Source organism: Nelusetta ayraudi, unplaced genomic scaffold, assembly GCF_046127955.1.
Source record: "Nelusetta ayraudi isolate G7.1 ecotype Tasmania unplaced genomic scaffold, CSIRO-AGI_Nayr_v1 ptg000168l, whole genome shotgun sequence".
Classification (NCBI taxonomy): domain Eukaryota; kingdom Metazoa; phylum Chordata; class Actinopteri; order Tetraodontiformes; family Monacanthidae; genus Nelusetta; species Nelusetta ayraudi.
The window spans coordinates 116,275-133,666 of NW_027466218.1; the positions used below are offsets into that span (position 1 = coordinate 116,275).

The 17,392-nt window shown below is 44.4% G+C and overlaps 1 protein-coding gene across 1 annotated transcript in view; it reads right to left on the reverse strand.

Moving 5' to 3' along the window:
- cpne5b (copine Vb) overlaps window positions 1-17,392 on the reverse strand; it is an 85,589-nt gene that overhangs the window by 43,975 nt on the left and 24,222 nt on the right. Inside the window, exons 4-6 of the mRNA XM_076014291.1 lie at window positions 14,503-14,606; window positions 13,044-13,083; window positions 10,732-10,808 (exon numbers count right to left, since the gene is read on the reverse strand). Of these exons, the coding sequence (XP_075870406.1) occupies window positions 10,732-10,808; window positions 13,044-13,083; window positions 14,503-14,606 (221 nt within the window). The remainder of the gene's footprint in view (window positions 1-10,731; window positions 10,809-13,043; window positions 13,084-14,502; window positions 14,607-17,392) is intronic.

The following is a 17,392-nucleotide window of genomic DNA, read 5'->3' on the forward strand; positions in this document are numbered from 1 at the left end:
TCTCTGGAATTTCCGCAAGAAGCCAACAGCCGCTCGTGCCTCACTGCCTCATCGACTGACGTAAAACAGATAACAAATGTCTGCAGCGGGGCTGACTTGACTGGGCTATTGACTGCTGCTGCTAAACGCTGACACACCGGAACAATAGGCACTTGGACGGGTTTAAAGCCAAACCATCAATGGCTCTCCGCAGCCATTTGGTTCCCAGTACAGTGAGAGAGTTCCAGCGGAGAGAGAGCTGCTTCTCATGACGGAGATCTGGGGGATTAGCAGGATTTTCTGTAGAATTTCCTCCAGAACAAGAAGAGGAAGTCAAACATGTCTCGCGGATTAGCGGTGTTTGCTGAAGACAACATGGAAAGACGACGCTTTGACACATCAATCCTTGATGCCTCTGCGCCGTTTGAACAAACTTAACGCAGCCTAATGGTTTGTGGGTAGAACGCGGCTCCGGGAACTTTAGCGGCGTCCAAACAGCCAATAAATGTGCAACAGGGGGCCGCCGTCTCCAACACACACAGCTATCGACTTGGCTAGCTAAAAAAAAAAAAGCACTAACGCTATTTCAGTGCCCTGAGGACGTCCAGAGGACTGAGAGCTCCCCCATCAACGCCCCTCCACCACCTCCACCATCACCACCAACTGGGCCGTCCACCTCCTCAATTACCCCGTTGCTGAGCCTACCAAGCCTCAGCCGCAGAGACCTCATTTGACTTTATTACAGCGACCACCTGGGAGATTGCGCCATTAATCAAATAGAAGATGGAAGGTGTGGGCAGCTTCCAGTTAACCAACCGAGGGGCCACTGAAGTTTTGATGGAGACAGAGGGAGATAGAGGGAGAGGAGAGAGATTCCATTACGTGGACCAAAAAGGCGGCTCCTCCGAGTTTGGCCAGCCAGGAGGAGGAGAAGCACTCCAAGTCATGGCTGCTCGTTGCTCTGCCTCCGTTTCCTCCACAAACCTCAGAGATGAAAAGCACCCAAAGAGGCAAATGTGCAATAATTAAGGGCGGCGGCGCTCGATTGATGCCGCTCAGTCTTCTGTTCGTGGCCAGACATTTATTTATTTACTTTTTCTATCTTCCCGAGCAGACGCAGACATCTGGAGACGTAGTCACCGCCAGCGAGAAAAAGGTGAGTTCAAGAGAATTCCGGATTCAAAGGGGAGCGGGATGACAAACGGCAACTTTCATAACATGAATGATGTCTAATTACTTCTCTGTCTTTCTCCTGTGTTTGAAGAGAGGAACACACTGGATAAATGGCTTCATCTCTTTCTTGTGTGGGGTGGGTTGTGGGGGGGGGGGGGGGGGGGCAACACCTGAGGCAATTACCGTGTTGCTCAAATTTGTTTTGGGAGGCTAAAATCAACGCTATTAAACAAAGCAGCTGTGTTCCGGTGCAAATCTCCATCAGACGGCCGAGCCTCCGCAGCTTCACGGCTGTTTGGATTCAGATTTGCAGAGTCACCTGGTAGGGCTGTTAATCCTCCGCAGCTTTTCCCGACTTTGTTAATGTTTGCACAGGAAAGCGCCTCTGTCACCGTTGATGGATCACTCCAATACAAAACAGCGGTGGCAAAAAAAAAGAAGGGTTTTCCCTGCAGCTTGGAGAGGGTAGCAGCGCGATCAATTGCTGCCTGAAGACACAGGAAACCCAGTTTATGCTCACAGATATTAGACGCCTCAGTATCAATAGTGGATGAGCGCTCGCTCGCTCGCTCGCAGACAACAGAAAAAAATCTTTCGGCTTTGAAAATGACGCGCATGAGAAAGCTTCTCTCCGTTTGCTATTCATGGGCCGGCTTCACGCTCCCACATAAACACAACAGCCTGCGAGGAAGAAGAATAAAGTCCCGCCAAAGTTTCCAATGAGTCAACGAAGCCGATGCAGGGCCAAATATCGTAAAGCTGCTCCAACTCTCATTGCACTGCATTAACCTGCGGAGTTAAGTGAGGCAACAGCTACCAAACTTGATAGATACGCCTCCTTTCAGCTCAAACTTTAGACTTGGATTATTCACCAATGTTCTGTCCTGCTACATCACAGTTCAAACAAAGAAAATTAAGCTAGCCAACAGGAAATTGGCACGTCCACCAATAAAGCGTAAAAGACAACAGCAAAGGTCACGTTCAAGTAATTCATAGTGTTCTCATGTCTTCTTTTGTCACACACAACACATGCTATAGAGCAGCTAGCTCGCTTTGAGTCCGACGACGGTACAAAGAGTAATTTCACTCAAAACACTTAAGCTCGGTATAATAATTTGATAAAGTCTGAAAAGTGCCAAACCATCATTTTACCCCTTGATTGCAGTTTTGGACTGCATGTCCACCGAAGCAAACCGGCTCAGAAGGTAAAGACACCTAAAACAGGGTCATCACTGTTTCTTGGATATTACTAATTAATAAAGCACACAGCCTCCTGGTGTTTCTTCTTTACTTTGATAGTTTCCTGTGAATTACTAGGCAAACATTTTCCCAGTCTATGCTATCATTAGCATTAGCGAGCAGTGGCTGGCTTCCAAGGTAGCAAGGAAGAGGAAATTCACATCCAATAAAAGGATAGTCCGAGCCACTGAGCAGAGGGTTCTGTGATATCAGGTTTTTGTTTTGTTTTTTAACTGCATTATTATGAGGAGAACTTCAAAAAGTTCTCAGTTGCTTCGTTTCTAAAAAGCCGTTTTAGGGGTTTTCTTTTATCTTATTTTTATTTTTTTCAGGATTTCCTCAGCAAAACAAGCATTGATCCCTCTCTGAACTGATTTCCATGGAGCTCTGCTCTCCTCAAACATCCACTTCACCTTGCCCCTTGAACACGAGCTGCCCTGAGCTTTACAAGACCCACTTTTCATCCCAGCATCAAAGACTTCCCCGGCAGGAGAAAAGCAGAAGCCAGAGGGGACCGATGGAAAAATATTTCCTCCTCCTTCTTTCCTCCTTCCATCCTCTCCGTCTTTCATGGAAATGTTGCTTTGTTTGCTTTTTGAATATCAAAGTGAGCCCTGCCTGGTTACTGACGCTGCTTGCACATCATTTATGCATTAATCAGCAACTGAGTAAGAGATGATGCAACCTTGCCAACCCTCTCCAGATTCTAGGATAATAATAATTAAAAAAATAAATAAAAAAAAAAAGGCAGAATGCAGGGAATCATCTTTGTCCAAATCCCTGTTGGTTGCTTTCTTTTTTAGGCAGAAATTTTTAAAATAATAAATTAAATATCATGTTTTTCTAAAAAATTCCTCAACATACAGGAGTATGAAATTCCAATCAGTGAATCTAGTTTGTCCTGTGTTCAGACTTTCACTGAATAACTCTTAGTTGGTTTGCAGCTGCTCATAATCCAGAGTTCTGCTTGCTCACTTAACAAATAAACAATACTGTAGTTTTTCTTCCTGAAAGTCCATTGATGCGTCTGGTTTCTACCACCTCTTACCCTGCACTGAGGGTCACACGGGTGCTGCAGTTTGGGTGCACAGTTATCATTATCCACACTTTCACCTGGTGGCTTGTTATCTCTTCCCTGTAGGTAAAGATTTACGGCACACTTTACAGCAGGGATCTGCAGGAGGGCAGAGCTGAAGCTCCGTGGACTCTTACGGAGACGGGAGAGGAAGAGGGCGTGTGCTCATGTGGAGAAGGAGCCCTCTAGTTGTAATTACACTCTCGGCCATTACTCTTTCCTGACCGACGACATCCCCTCTAGGAAATAAGTCCTCCTCATATTTACTGTATGTTCCGTGTCCCTGAGGAAGCTCACTCCGCTGCTCTGACTGTGTGTTTAAACACAGACATTACTCTCGTGACAGCGACCCGGGCCACCAATGAAAGTTTCCCCTTTGGGAGCAGAGCACCGCTGCAGTGTGTCAAGGGAATGTGGTCTAATCTGAGTGCGAGGTGTTTCAGCGTGAGGGAGACAGAGAGGCCGAAGGTGGGCGGATGAAAGATACATGGCAGCAGAAAACAAAGACGGATGGGCCGGGGGATTGTGTTTGGGAGCTATGAATAGTCGCCACTCACAAAGACTGAGCGCACACCTAATGTCTGCGATGACTCCGTGTGTGTGTGTGTGTGTGTGTGTGTCCTTTGTTCATTTTCTACTCTCAGAGTAGCTCAATACATTTAATTTTTGGTGTTTTGTATTCTGTAAGTGCTATAATTGCCCAGGTTAACATGATTATGAACAGCCTGTTGATCAAATGAGATTGGGTGAGACATATTCCCTGTTGCCGCCTCTTAATGGTCAACAGTTTTACTGATGTTGGTGTGATTGCAATTAACTACTACTACTTCTACTCTCACATATTCACATGCAGGAGTCAATGATAACTTCTTCATAATGACTTAATCCAGTCACTAGTAGACTGACTACTTGGACACTGAAACTGGATCAAGACCTTTGCTTTGAGTGAAATAATTGACCCGCAAAGGCAGCCAGTAACAATTTGGAATCCACCGGGTCCCTTTCGTCTGCAGGAAGCCACAAAGACAAAGAGATGTCACAGAGAGAAGAAAAACACCAACGACAGGGTTTGTTTGGTTGTGGTTTACTCTCTCAGCGTCTGGTATCTACAGTGTGTGCGCCTGTAAATCCTGGAGGTAATGATGTGGCACAGTGAAGCAGGGCGCTCAAAGTCCTGATTAGATACAGCTCTAAGCCACTCTGTCAAATAGAGACGTGCACTGTTATTACAGATGGGCAGGGGAGGGAATACAAAGAGCAAAGATAAGAGGCAGTGAAGATGAAGAATCGGTATGAGGCATGAGCAGAGTCGACAAGGCAGACACGCATGACCTGCAGAGGTGGATTTCCAGACATTTGGACCAATCTGAGGGACAGGGATAGAGCTCCTAAATACATTTTGCCGAGTTGCTCCTTAGCCTCTCAATTTGCCACAGAGTTTCAGAAGATGATCTCAGAGTAACGATCTGAATCTGATTTCACAGTGTGAACTTCCCTCCAATAACCACGGTGCCGCAGTTTCACGGCCAGTTAGAAAAAAGGAGCAGTTAAAAACTGAGAGTCTCTGAATAAAAAACACCTGAACCCTACAGAAGTTTCTGCATTTTAGTTATGAAAAGGCAATGGGCCGAGGACGCTGCCATGCAGCCAAGACTTTTGCTTTAAACTCCGACATTCATCTGAAAGCGACAGTAGAAAAAGACACAAAGCAAAGTCCGAACACTGAGCCATGCTTCAGCACTAAGTTACACTCTAACAGCTGTGCATTGGTTTCGGATTGGACAAAAGCCAATGGCCTGCTTTACTCACTCTACTGACTGACTTCATATTTTATAGAACTTATATTTTCAGTTTTATTTGAAAAGGCCCATTTTATTTTTCACTCAAAACCTTGGACTAAAGGCACCCAGCCGCTGGATTTGACCTCAAGCCAAGACAAACACGTTCCGATGTTTTGCTGTCGCCGGATTGACCCAGGACTCAAGTTGGAACCCCGAACTTACATATTCAGAAAGGCTTTGAACACTGTAGTGTTGTCATTTGTGTCTCATTTCTTCAATCCTTATCTATGTCTTAGCTTGTGTCTGTTTATTTATTGTCCTGATTTAAATGTCATGCACCCGGAAAACCTCTTTTTATTGTCGCAAAGCAAAGCACAAATAAATGTGTATTGACTGGTGTTGCATGCACTGCTTCAAGAGGCCTAGAATCTCACGCACAGACAAAATGAAGTTTATAAAGCATAAATTGAGGCAGCAAGGGAAGAATAGATTTAGTCTGAGTGACAAAAACAAAACTTTTTTGCCTGCCTCTAATCTAGGTTCCAGACAAATGGCAACCCGTTAAAATTGTTATTACAAACCGGAGGCCCCATTAGAGTGCAGCGCGCTGTTACGATCAAAACAAGTGCAAATCAATTAGAAATGTCTTTGGAGTGCAAATTCAATATGAGTGCGCCAAGCATTTGGGTTATATTAGCATATTGCAGATACTGATTTCAATATTAAAAGTCAGACTGTGCGTCTCACCTACTCTGACCACATGACCTCAAAAACCGTGTTAACACGCACAAGAACACTGTGCTCACAATTCAGTGCTCAAAAATGTTGTTTGCGTTTGTGACGTGGCCACTTCAGCAAGCAGCTGTCAAACGGACCGACCTACTTGCTTTGAGATGCTGACGGAAGGCGGCTCGCAGGAGGGTTCGTGAGGACCGAAATAACGGCGCCACTCGTCGGAGGCGTCACGCTTTGAAAGCACTCGTCACCGTGCCGCGGTGGAAAACACATGTCCGCAGTAAAAGGAGGCGCTGGAGAGTAATGTGAGCTCAGTCAGAGGAGGAAGCCTTTCGGTCTCGCCATTGATGTCATGATCGCCGCCTTTTTGTTGTTTTTTGTGGTGAGGAACCATTGGATGAATGTTTGAGCAGAAACACACAAGCGCAGGATGCAGACTGCACCTCCCTGTCACACCAGTGATGGTGATCTGTACTCCTTTTTCTCTTGCAAACTTTCTCTGTGCCCTGCTTGAGAATAAGAGCAGCTGCGTTTCCATTACCCCTAGAATTGCACCAAATCCAAATATCCCAATGGAAAAACTGGTAATGGAAACACCTAAACTTCGAAAAACCTCTCAAATATCCCTAAAAGGTTTTTACGCTCTCGTGGGGTGGTTTGTCAGACCTATCGATATAGAGGTAGATCGAAAAAGTGTCACTTTTTTAGCATTTACACGTCTGGAGACGGTCATATTAGAAACCGTCCAGTTCAACTTCCACTGGTGCAGCCAATCGTGTCTCCAATCAGACACACACAGACGCAAAGAGGACGGCAAATCGACCTGAGACGTTCATTACATACAGTCCATAAGTGGCACAGGAGAAATATGTGATGAGGGCCTGAGAGAGTCGAGGGAACTTGTCAATGAAGTGTCTAGGCTCATGGAGTGTCCTGCAAGGCTGTCAGGAGCACCGGTCTGGAAACCACAGTTTTAAACGTCATGATTAAAGTCTAGTATAGAATTACTAAATCATAATTCCAACACATTGCAAATGTTTTGTTTGAATCTCATGATGCGTAATAGCTGGAAAGATTTGGTGTGTTGCTATCAGTTTTGCAGTGAATTCTGCAAACATGCTTGATTTGCACAATATGTGCCTAACAACGTTAACACACACAACCCAAAATTAGGCATCAATATTTTTATTTTAACACTGCTATCTGTTCAGGATGTTTTTGTTTACTTCTTACACAGTTGAGTCGAGTCAAGTCAAAGTTTTTTTTTGTTTTATACACACAACATTTAACAGCAAACGTATTCTCGCTCTATTTCAAATTCAAATTTGTTTTGTTTTTTTTCCACTAAGCCTGGCGCTCAATCAACATTATCAGCACTTCACATTAATGGAAGCTGCTCTCATTGGTCGTCCAATAATAGCCTGTTGTACAAGATGCTCAGATCATCACACAGTGAAGTGGCTGGTTTTAAATTGGCTGCAGACTCTGTTAGTGATCTGGATGCAGCAGGAGAGTGAAACAAAAAAATAATAACATTAATAACAAAGCTGCCAAGAGAGTGAGTGTAAAAGGCATCAGGCACAAGCATGAAAGAGCGGCGAGTTCATCAGCTTTGATGTGCTGATGAAACAAACGTCTTGTTAAGCGAAAGTGACGTTTCTCTCCGCTTTCTCCTCCTTTGTCTCCGCTCACACACACACACAGGCGGCCGCCATCAAACGCACTCGCACACATTCATTTTTTAAAAGGAGAAGTGTGAGGACCATGCTTCCCCCTCATCTGTCGGACGCCACAGTTGCAGATCATCGCTGATAGGGCAGCATCGCGTACAGTAGAATGTACATGCAGATGTTTTGACTTCTCACACAGGAAAAATACACAATTATCACGACAATCAGCAACACAGTGGGCCCCTGCACTGGCACAATATTGAAAAAGAACAATTTTCTTTCGACTACATCTATCTTTTCTTAAACATAAATGCTTTTTTGATGGCTTTTAGAAACCGTTTGGCCTTTCATGCAACAAACTGGTGAAAGATGTTTGCAGAGTGGCTCTGTCTGGTTTTGCCGGCGTCCAGATTCTCAGACGCCGATGTGACATCTGCATCATTACAGACGACCACCGGGGGACTTTGTTGTTCCTCGCCCCACAGTTTTTTGAACTCCAGAAAAAAAAGGAAGAAAAAAGAAAACATAGACGAAATGTTGTGCAGCTTTATAATGAGGAAAATTCACTGTGATATAATGCATCATGCGCCATCCTTCAGCAGCTCCTGCATTCACTTCCCCATGAGAGATGTGAACTCTCTTGGTGTCTCATTTAACAAGTGACTCCCAGTGCGTTAATTGTCGGGTCCATGTTTTTCCGCTTCCGTCTGTTTGTCCATTTGCCTCAAGTTGCGCAATCATTCACTCACTCATGTCACCTTCCCTCTGCCTCCCTTCAGGCCTTTTTGTCCCCCGTAATGAAAACGGCAGCTGCTTAATTAAACTCGTACTCATTTCAGAAAGATTAAAGCCATTACAATTAGCGGGAGAACAGAGAACATGAAGGAGGAATTATAAAAATAAAAAAAAAGAAAAGAAAAGAGTACTTGTCTGAATTGAGATGCCATTTAAACATGGAACAATATGCAACAAATCAATTACAGAAATGTGCGCTGCTGTGGATTGGAGCATTGTAAGGAGACAACGGGAAAATAACGGTTGAGATGGAGGAGGAGAAGTCAGAGTCACGAGCAGCTTTCAATAAAAGCAAAACATCGCTAAAGATGCTCTCGCTCCCTCTCAAGGATGATATTTATTCAAGTTTGCGCGAAGAGAAAAGAAAAATATAGCAGAGGGGCTGGTTGAGGCTGATGTGGGAAGAAAAAAAAAGAAAGAAGACAGCAGCCAAAATATTCACCCGGTGGCTCAGCGGAGCTTAGACAAATGTCTTGACACATCCAAGCAATGAAACATGAATCACTCTTCATTTTTTTTTTTTCAGAAAGAGAGAAACGACTCCGCCGGGTTGCACATCAACTGGGGCAGTGTATCACTGCGTGTGCCCACGGGTGTGAGTCTGTAAAAACGGCTTTACTCAACTTTTCTTGCATCTCGAACAAGGTCACGCCGCGCATTAACATCTGACGCTGCCAAAATCTATTTGACCACCCGTAAACACTGTTAAATGTACCGTAAAATAGTTTTAATAGAAATATGGACAAATCTTCTTCTCCACCAGAGCCAAATCTCAAGTTTTCTGACATCGAGCGGGACTATTTTTGAGCCGCTCAAAATCGTTTTAATGCACACCGAGCCGAGGGTGTGCAGCGGGCTTCACTACCTGCACTACAAAAGCAAAGTTTTATGAACTCATTCTAGGGGGTAATTACATAAACTCTTGGGAACTAGAACTTGGTAAGTGTCCATCAAAACAAATATATTTGATTAAAAAACACAAAATCAAAAACAAAAAGTTCTTTGAGCACCAAGTGGGTAATAAAAAAAATATATTTTTTGTCTCTTTTTAAGTTTTGCATTCTGGCTGTATGGGCTTTTTACTTTTTTATTTGTCATTTGTGATTATCAATCTACAGCAACTGTGTGTGTTAGGAGTGTTATGCAGGGACTGTATGTGTAGCTAACTTTGACCACTGACAGCACAGCGTGTACAATAAAGATTGATTGCGTTGAATCGCTAACTGTTTCACACTAAGACTCTCCTGACAGGCACTAAGCGCGGTGATGTGAGCTGAGGTAGACGAAGCATGAAGTTAAGTGAAGCTTTCTCAGGGGCCAACTCCATCATTAGTTAAAGCAATTGACGTTAGCCTAGCTTTGCATAGCAGATACGTACTTGCGTTAGCTAGCTTAAGTCTGGGCTTGTCAGCAGGTCTCAGCCATTCTAGTTTTGTGTCTCTGTTCTGTTCTTGCGTCAGCTTTGCTAATTCAGTTGTCGGAGTTCAAAGCAGCTGTCCCAATTGGAAATCAAGCCACGACGGGGACACGTCATGCAAACTTACCGCTGCTCAATCTAAAAAGAAGTCCTGCATGTAACGTAAATTCAAATAGCAACTTCAGATGACGTTTCCCTTTGGAAACGGTGCGCTCGTACATCAGAAAATGAATCATAGCTGTGGCACAACATGCATCTTAATCAAATAAGTCCATCTACTTAGATACTTGTTCAGAGTACAAAGCAAAGCTCACTTTCACGCCTAATGTGCCGTCGGAATAATTTCAACCTGAATTACAGTCCAGCAGACGAGTGATGATGATGATCATTATGGATGATAGATGTATAAAGACATCTTGGTTAGAAACTACATTTTACTCAGGCGGGAGAGCAGCACAAACGGATGGCGAGCAGTAATTTGGGTAATTTTGCAGCGGGCATTTCCCTTCTCCATAATGACAACAATTATCTGCTGAAAAACAGCTGCACCGTGTTTTCTTCTTCTTCCTTTCCTCCAATTCTCTGTCGGATCAATGTCTTTCTGCTCTCCCTACATGTTTCTAGTTGCTTTAATGAGTCTCATCAGCCTCCGTCTCCACTCTTTTACCACCAGCTTTCATACCCGGACTCAATTTGTCTCAGTTTAATCATCTTTTATATACATATATATCTGCATATAAACACACACACAAAACCACCAAAGCAAAAAGATCAATCCACAAAATATTTGGCATGAACCCTTTTTTCTACTCTTCTCTTTGCACAGGAAGGTATGTAGGCACTGGGGAATCCGACATTTTCACTCACCCCAGTGGTTTTTCCAGTCTGCTGGCTGGTGATCCGACGATCTCACCGAGCGTGCAGAAAGTCTGACCCAGAAAGTCCTGCAAGGGACAAGAACGGGTGAGGAAAGGCACGTCGTGAGCGAAGGTGGAGGAAAAGAATCGACGGGGAGAAACACTGGCGTGGATGGGAAACCAAGAGACGAGAACAAAGAGTTCAACCCCATTCCTTTTATTTCTGAGGAAATAAAAGAACGAAAAGAAAAGAAAAAAACCCTAAGCTGTGGCATCCGATGAGCTGCTAATACCTGAGTAGTGCTTCTCTCATTGCACTCAAATGTTGCCATACTCATACATAACCGCTGTGGTTGCACATGGATGGTCACGACTGTTTAACACGCAGGCTCCCACCAGGTCTGCCAGTAGATACAACCATCAGAGTCCCCATTAATAACCTCGTTTATCCGGTATTTGGTTATGTGGTTGTATTTTATTCCTCCCACGGGAAGAAGTCGCCACGTGAAACAGTGCCGCACAACAACAACACAAAGGAAGCCGACACAGTGGTTTCAATGTTAAAGCCACTGCTGAGCTTATGTTGAGCCAAAACTGTTCTGTTATTAGAGGGTCAACGTTGCACAGCTGTGCTGTTGTAATTGAAGCAGCATGTGCTGACCCCGACTACATAATGCAGCTCACCTGGTGGGAACCTTTTTATGTCTACAATTTAGAGGATAATCAAATTTTTCAAAAAGAAGAAGATGGTTGGGGGAGATTTAGATCACCATGTTTAAAGACAAGAAACATCATCACGTGTCCAACTTTGTTCAGGCATTAGTGATGTCTCTTAGTGTCGTGGTTAAGGCCAAACACTGAAATTAAAGACTTCGAACCATCAGGTGTCAACCTGTGTTTAATTTCAGTAAGCATCCGTGATTTCAACTAAAGAAAAACAAAACCAAAAAGAAACCAAATTGTTTCTTTCAGACTTTGGACTCCTGTGGACACTGTGACAATGCTCGATGGTTTTAGCTGCACGGATTTCTGCTCTGATCAGTGGCACCATCCATCCACCTGAATTGATTTTTTTTTTTTTTTTCTTAAACATAAAAGCAAAAAAAAGGATCATCAACGTGAGAGAGCGTCCATGCAGTGTCTGAGGTGAGAGAAGATTCCGGGACCTACGTTGAAATCTGCAGTCTTCCAGAAAAGGTTGAGCGGCAGCAGCAACAACAGCAGTGACAATGACAACGACAACAACAACAGAGCACATCATATACCAAGACAGAACACTGTACCAAATACCTCGCACAACTTCAACTAAAGTTCAGGGTGTGGAGATGGAAACGCAACAGTGTCGGTGGACACCAGCTCGGTGGGAGCTGCAGGCTGAATGAAAGCAAACTCTCATCATCCAAATGCAGAACAAATAATCATCGCTGCTGATTATTCCATGACTCTTGGCAGCCGGGTCTGACCGTTAAAGGAGTAGTCCGCCAAGAATGAAGTTTCCTCAATTTTCTGCCTGCCACGTTGTCAGCGGAGGCTCTCGTGACATTTTCTAAACCTTGTAGGAGCTTCGGAATTTCCAGAGGGAAAGAATTTCATGGCAAATGGGTCTGCAAGAATGGCAGTCTGACTTGACTCACCCTGGCTGGGAGCTGCAGACCTGTTCTCTTTCTTTTCTTGATTTCTTGTTTTCTTTCTTCACATTTGAGTACTTTGCCACTGCGGCCTTTTGTTGTGTTGGCGCAGGTGGAATTCTCTCCCTCCAAAAGGATTATGTGGGTTAGAAAATGTCACCAGAACCTCCACTGACATAGCGACGGGCGCCAAATTGGGAACAGTTGCAAGTTGGGCGCAAACTATCCAATAAAGGCAGAAACCTTTGGACGACTGCATTGCATCTGCTGAGCTTTTGTGCATGATTGCTAACTAGTGATGGCACTGCTGGAATACACCACAAATATATAGCGATAGAAAAATACAAAGATGGTAATAATTATTGAGAGAAAATACAGGCATTAAACAAGGACAAAGTTAACGTTTGCATTTGGATGTGGTGATGAGGTCGAATAAAGACCCAGCAGGAAGGAGGGTTTGCTTTAATCCACCCAAAAGACACCATTCAGCAGGCGGCAGCAAATTAAAAGAAAAACAAAAAGCAAAACCAATACAATGACAAAACAGAACGGAATGAGATCACTGACATGAGAGACTCCAGTGGGTCTGAAATCTCATCATCTCTGAGCCAATTTCAGCGCCGTCCGCACTGGCAAGTCACAATTTGGCCTTCGTAGATCAGCGTCTCACCGTCATCACAGCTGCTATACTCACATGTTTGGACAGGTCGGGGCTCTTGGAGTCCACGTCGTACCTGCCAGCGAGCAAGCAGAAGGAAAGCAGCAGAGTCATTTTGGAAACACTGGGCACTGCCGTGTAATTTTAAGAGGAAACGTGCAAAGTTCCTGCGTCAGACGGCAGCGGCTGCTCAATCTGAACCAGGATCAAAAGCGTTGGGCATCATTGTGTCCCGTGGCTAAACAGAGACCAAGGTTAATCAAATCTTTTTTTCTTTTTTTCTTTTTTTACTGCCCGCCTTGTTATGAGCGCCGTGCCCTGGAGTGATTTGCATGTGAATATGAGGCGATGAATGTGAGCAAAGTAGCAGCGTGCGTGATGAGAGTAAGATTAAACATCCGATGAAAGGACGTGTCTTGCAGATCAAATGCAAAATCAGACGCAAATAAGACAGAAGCGGGGGATTTTAATGAGAGTTCTACCAAGACCACAAAGGTTGTGTTAGCATGCCTCGGCAGCGAGCACTTCCTCTAAATCACAAAAGTCTCGGTCAGTGGTGAGTGACAGATATTTCTCTCCTCTGTCAGCTGCAACATCAGAACCAATGACACTACGCTACAACATGAAATGCTGGAATGTAGCACTGACTTTGACACCATCTATCTGAATGACCCCGAACGACTGTGGTGCACCCAATTTTCCCCGCTTCAAATTTAAAAAACAACTGAAAACCCGTTGTTTTACTTTACCAGCTGTTGGAAGAGGCTGGTTCGGTTTGGTCGCTCTGGAGGCCATAGTGACCACCAAGCAACTTAAATCAGACATTGATGCATGGGCGCGGCTGTTCTACCTCAGGAGAATCAAAAATGGCATTGAAGGACTTTAATGGTGAACGACACGCCGCCATTATACTTCCAAATGGCTTTGAAAAGAGTTCTTTTAAACCTTTTGAAGGTCAAGACTTAGAAATGTAAAAATGTAATCTTTGAGAAAAAGATTCAGCCTGCAGCTGCAGATCAAAGCCAAAGATGTTACATGCAGTCCTTGAGCCACCTACGGTAAAAGAAAGAATAAGAACAATAAGTTATCAAAAAAATGAAATGATGTGTATGATTGATTGTTTTAAGAACTTTCCCACATGAGGGACTTCTGAGACTTCAGGCCACATGCAGTAAAACTCAAGCTTCAGACAAGTCACTGGTTGTGGCATCGCCCTAGTGGTAAACCAGTGTCATTGCAGTTAGTCACTGTCATGTTTGGCGTGGTGGACCAATTGTTGGCTCAATGACTGTAGGCAAAAACACGAGATCCACTGGTTTTAAATATATATTCCTTTTTTGAGTTGGTAAGCTGCTGCTTCCTGACTGAGCATTCGCTCCTTGGCAGGAGGTTTTCTCTGAGTCTGGCAGGGCACCATAAAATATCTCAGTGAGAGAAGCCCAGAGAGCAGGAGAGGCGACTTCAGAACAATTCAAGTGGAGACTGTGGCACTCACAAGTCAAAGCGGAGGTTCTGCTTCTCCTCGAAGAAGTAGTCCAGGATGTACTTGCGAACAAAGTCGGGGTTGAGCGTGTTGTCGATCACCTCCGTTCGGCCAAACTGTGAACCAGAAGAAAGTGGAAAAGACGAGGAAAGATGGAAGGAAAAGAGATTTTATTAATGCGCAGAGCAGAGCATTGCGGATGTCTCCACCTCCTACATCTTTGTACTCACTACTTTTTAGAATATAAAAACTCAGAATCTGATTTAATACACCTGCTGAAAACTGAATTTATCGGAGGCCTGATGGATGGAGTCGCTTTCAAGCGCTGCAGAAGCCTGACAACCATCCTGCTGTCTTCCACCTCCCTCCTCTCCTACATTAATTACGGCCAGATAACTGGCTGGTCGGGCCCGCAGAGAGTTAAGAGATGAGGAAAGAAGTCAGGAGAATGTGCCTAAAAGACGGGGGAGGGAAGAGCAGCGCGAGCGTACTTGGAGTGAAAAGAGGAGGGAGGGAGGGGGAGGGGATGGACAGCAGAGTGGGTGTGGGAAAGGAGTGGGAGGGGCGGGGGAGGAACGGCGCCGCTGATTAAGTCTCTGTAATTAGGTGGATTTTCTCTCCCATGTGCCAAACTGCAGGGATGTATGCCAAAAAGACGAACAAAAAACTGGCAGAGACTTGGAAATGCTACATATTGCACATAAGAATGATTAACATTTAACAATGTGGGAGTATAGTACTAATTTAAAAAAAAAAAAAAGCCTTAACGATGATGTATTCCATTAAAGCTCAGTCCTAATTTAGTGTGAGAATTAATTTCACTCCCATTAAGCAGTTTTGTGATGGCTTTGATTTTTGCAACTATGATCAGTGAAAATTTAATCATGTGTCATATTTTTTATAATCAGTCATTTCCAATCGTTGGCGTGAAACTTTTTTTTTTGTTTAATTCTTCTATCATACACCTGCTGTCATCCCGATAGCTACAAACTGGTGTTGTCGTCAAGACGGCACCAACCGAGACATCGAGACCAAGACTGTAAATATCTCAGAGAAAAATAACAACGAAACAGAAAAAAAATGAGCAATTCAAGTTTGCTTGTAAATCGAACAGCAAGGTCTCTTTTCAGAAAGGTCTCTTTACATAATTTTCTTCAACATTTTGCTGCTTTGCCAACTATTTTAAACCATTTTCAAAAAAAACAACGTTGCTTCATAGAATTAAAAAAATAAATGAACGAGGAATACGGGGGGGTGTCACTCTGGGTGTCACAAATAGAGCGAAACATGGAGCTGGATTCTTTTCTGTTATTATCGTGTCATTACAGTGTTCTTGACCAGATCAAAAATCCAGAGTGCGTCCAGTCTCAGACCGAGACAAGACTGAGACCGTTAAAAAGTGGCCTTGAGACCAAGACCAATCTGGAGTACTCAACACTACTACAAGCAGTGAATGAATGGAGGTGCTGCGGTGCATTTACAGTATGTGAAGGTGAATGTATCAGTCTGGCCACTCGACCGGTGTGAAGTACTGATGAACGTTAAACGTGTTGACCTCATTCAAAACAGGAACTTGGTTGGGCCGAATAATGAATACATGGAGTGTTTAAAGTGAAACCTTTGATTGTGCATCACTGGCTCATTTTCAACAGTCATTTTTTTTTCCATTTCCTAACTTTCCTCCTTCCATGATTTGATTTTGATCCTCTTCTTTTGACCCACTTGCTCGACTTCATTAACACCGTTGCTGTTTTCGTGCCTCTTGCCTTGAATGCATGATAAATATTTATACTTGGCAACGCTGCCAGGATCGATACATTGAATCAATGCCAAGGCAGCCGTGCGTAAGTGGGAGTTGAACTTCCTTTTCTTGTTCTCGGGCAGCAGGTGGTTCACATGTTAATGGTGCGTTTCCAGTCGATGTGGAGAAGAAGAAAAAGAAAAACGAAAAGCCCCATGCATTGCACTCCGGGGCCATTAAAACATCCTCTGCTCCGTGCAGCTGCTGCACGGTGAACACCTCTTTGAACTCCGAGTTGTCCGGGTCGTGCTTCTCTCTGGGTGAACCCACCGACTGAGCTGATCTAAATTTAACGGCGGCGTTGGTTGGAGGAGCGGAGTGGGAAGGGAAAAACAGGAGGTGGTTGCTTCCATCTGCAAAGCAACCTCGACCCCTTTTATGGGACCCTGAGGTGTTGATGAGGCTGGCGGGGCATCGTGTTGGCCGCCATGGGCTCCGTCATGTGATTTCCCCGCTGAGTGGAAGAGACAATAGCGAGCTGCGGAGTTCATTACGCTCCGCTCTGCTGCTGGAGACGGCTAATGAGAATCTGGCGTGGAATCCCTGACCACCGCCTCCGATACACACACACTGCGGAGCAGGGTGGCTAGATCACACATGCACGTAGTGAAATGAGCTCCTCTGGCCTGGACCGGCTCCTGCTGACTGCTGCGGTGTCAGATGCTGAAATGTGAGCGCGTCCCAGTGGTCTGATGTACCAGAAAAAAAGAGAAAAAAAAACAGAGTCCTGCAGAGGAGCAGCGATAACGCGACAGCAGCCTAATCCTTCATTATCTCTGTAGTCCGCCTGTTCCAAACCTGAGCAAGATTTCATTATCACCACCCCTGGAGCTCCCAGAACTCAACGTTTCAGGACATTTGGCCAACTTTGGGCTTTGTCTGACTGTAATGGAGGAGAGTTATGGGCATTTAAAATGTTGAGGGAGGAAAAAACTAAAAAAAAAAACACAGCCAAACAACCTGCTTCATCAACACTCGTGCATGCTCCAGTGGCACGGTGAGACCCTGAGGTTGTTAGAGAGCTGGCGGCTTATTGGCTCCCCCTGCACCTCCTGAGTTACGCAACCTTCACTTTGCCAGTATTTTAGAACAATATGATGC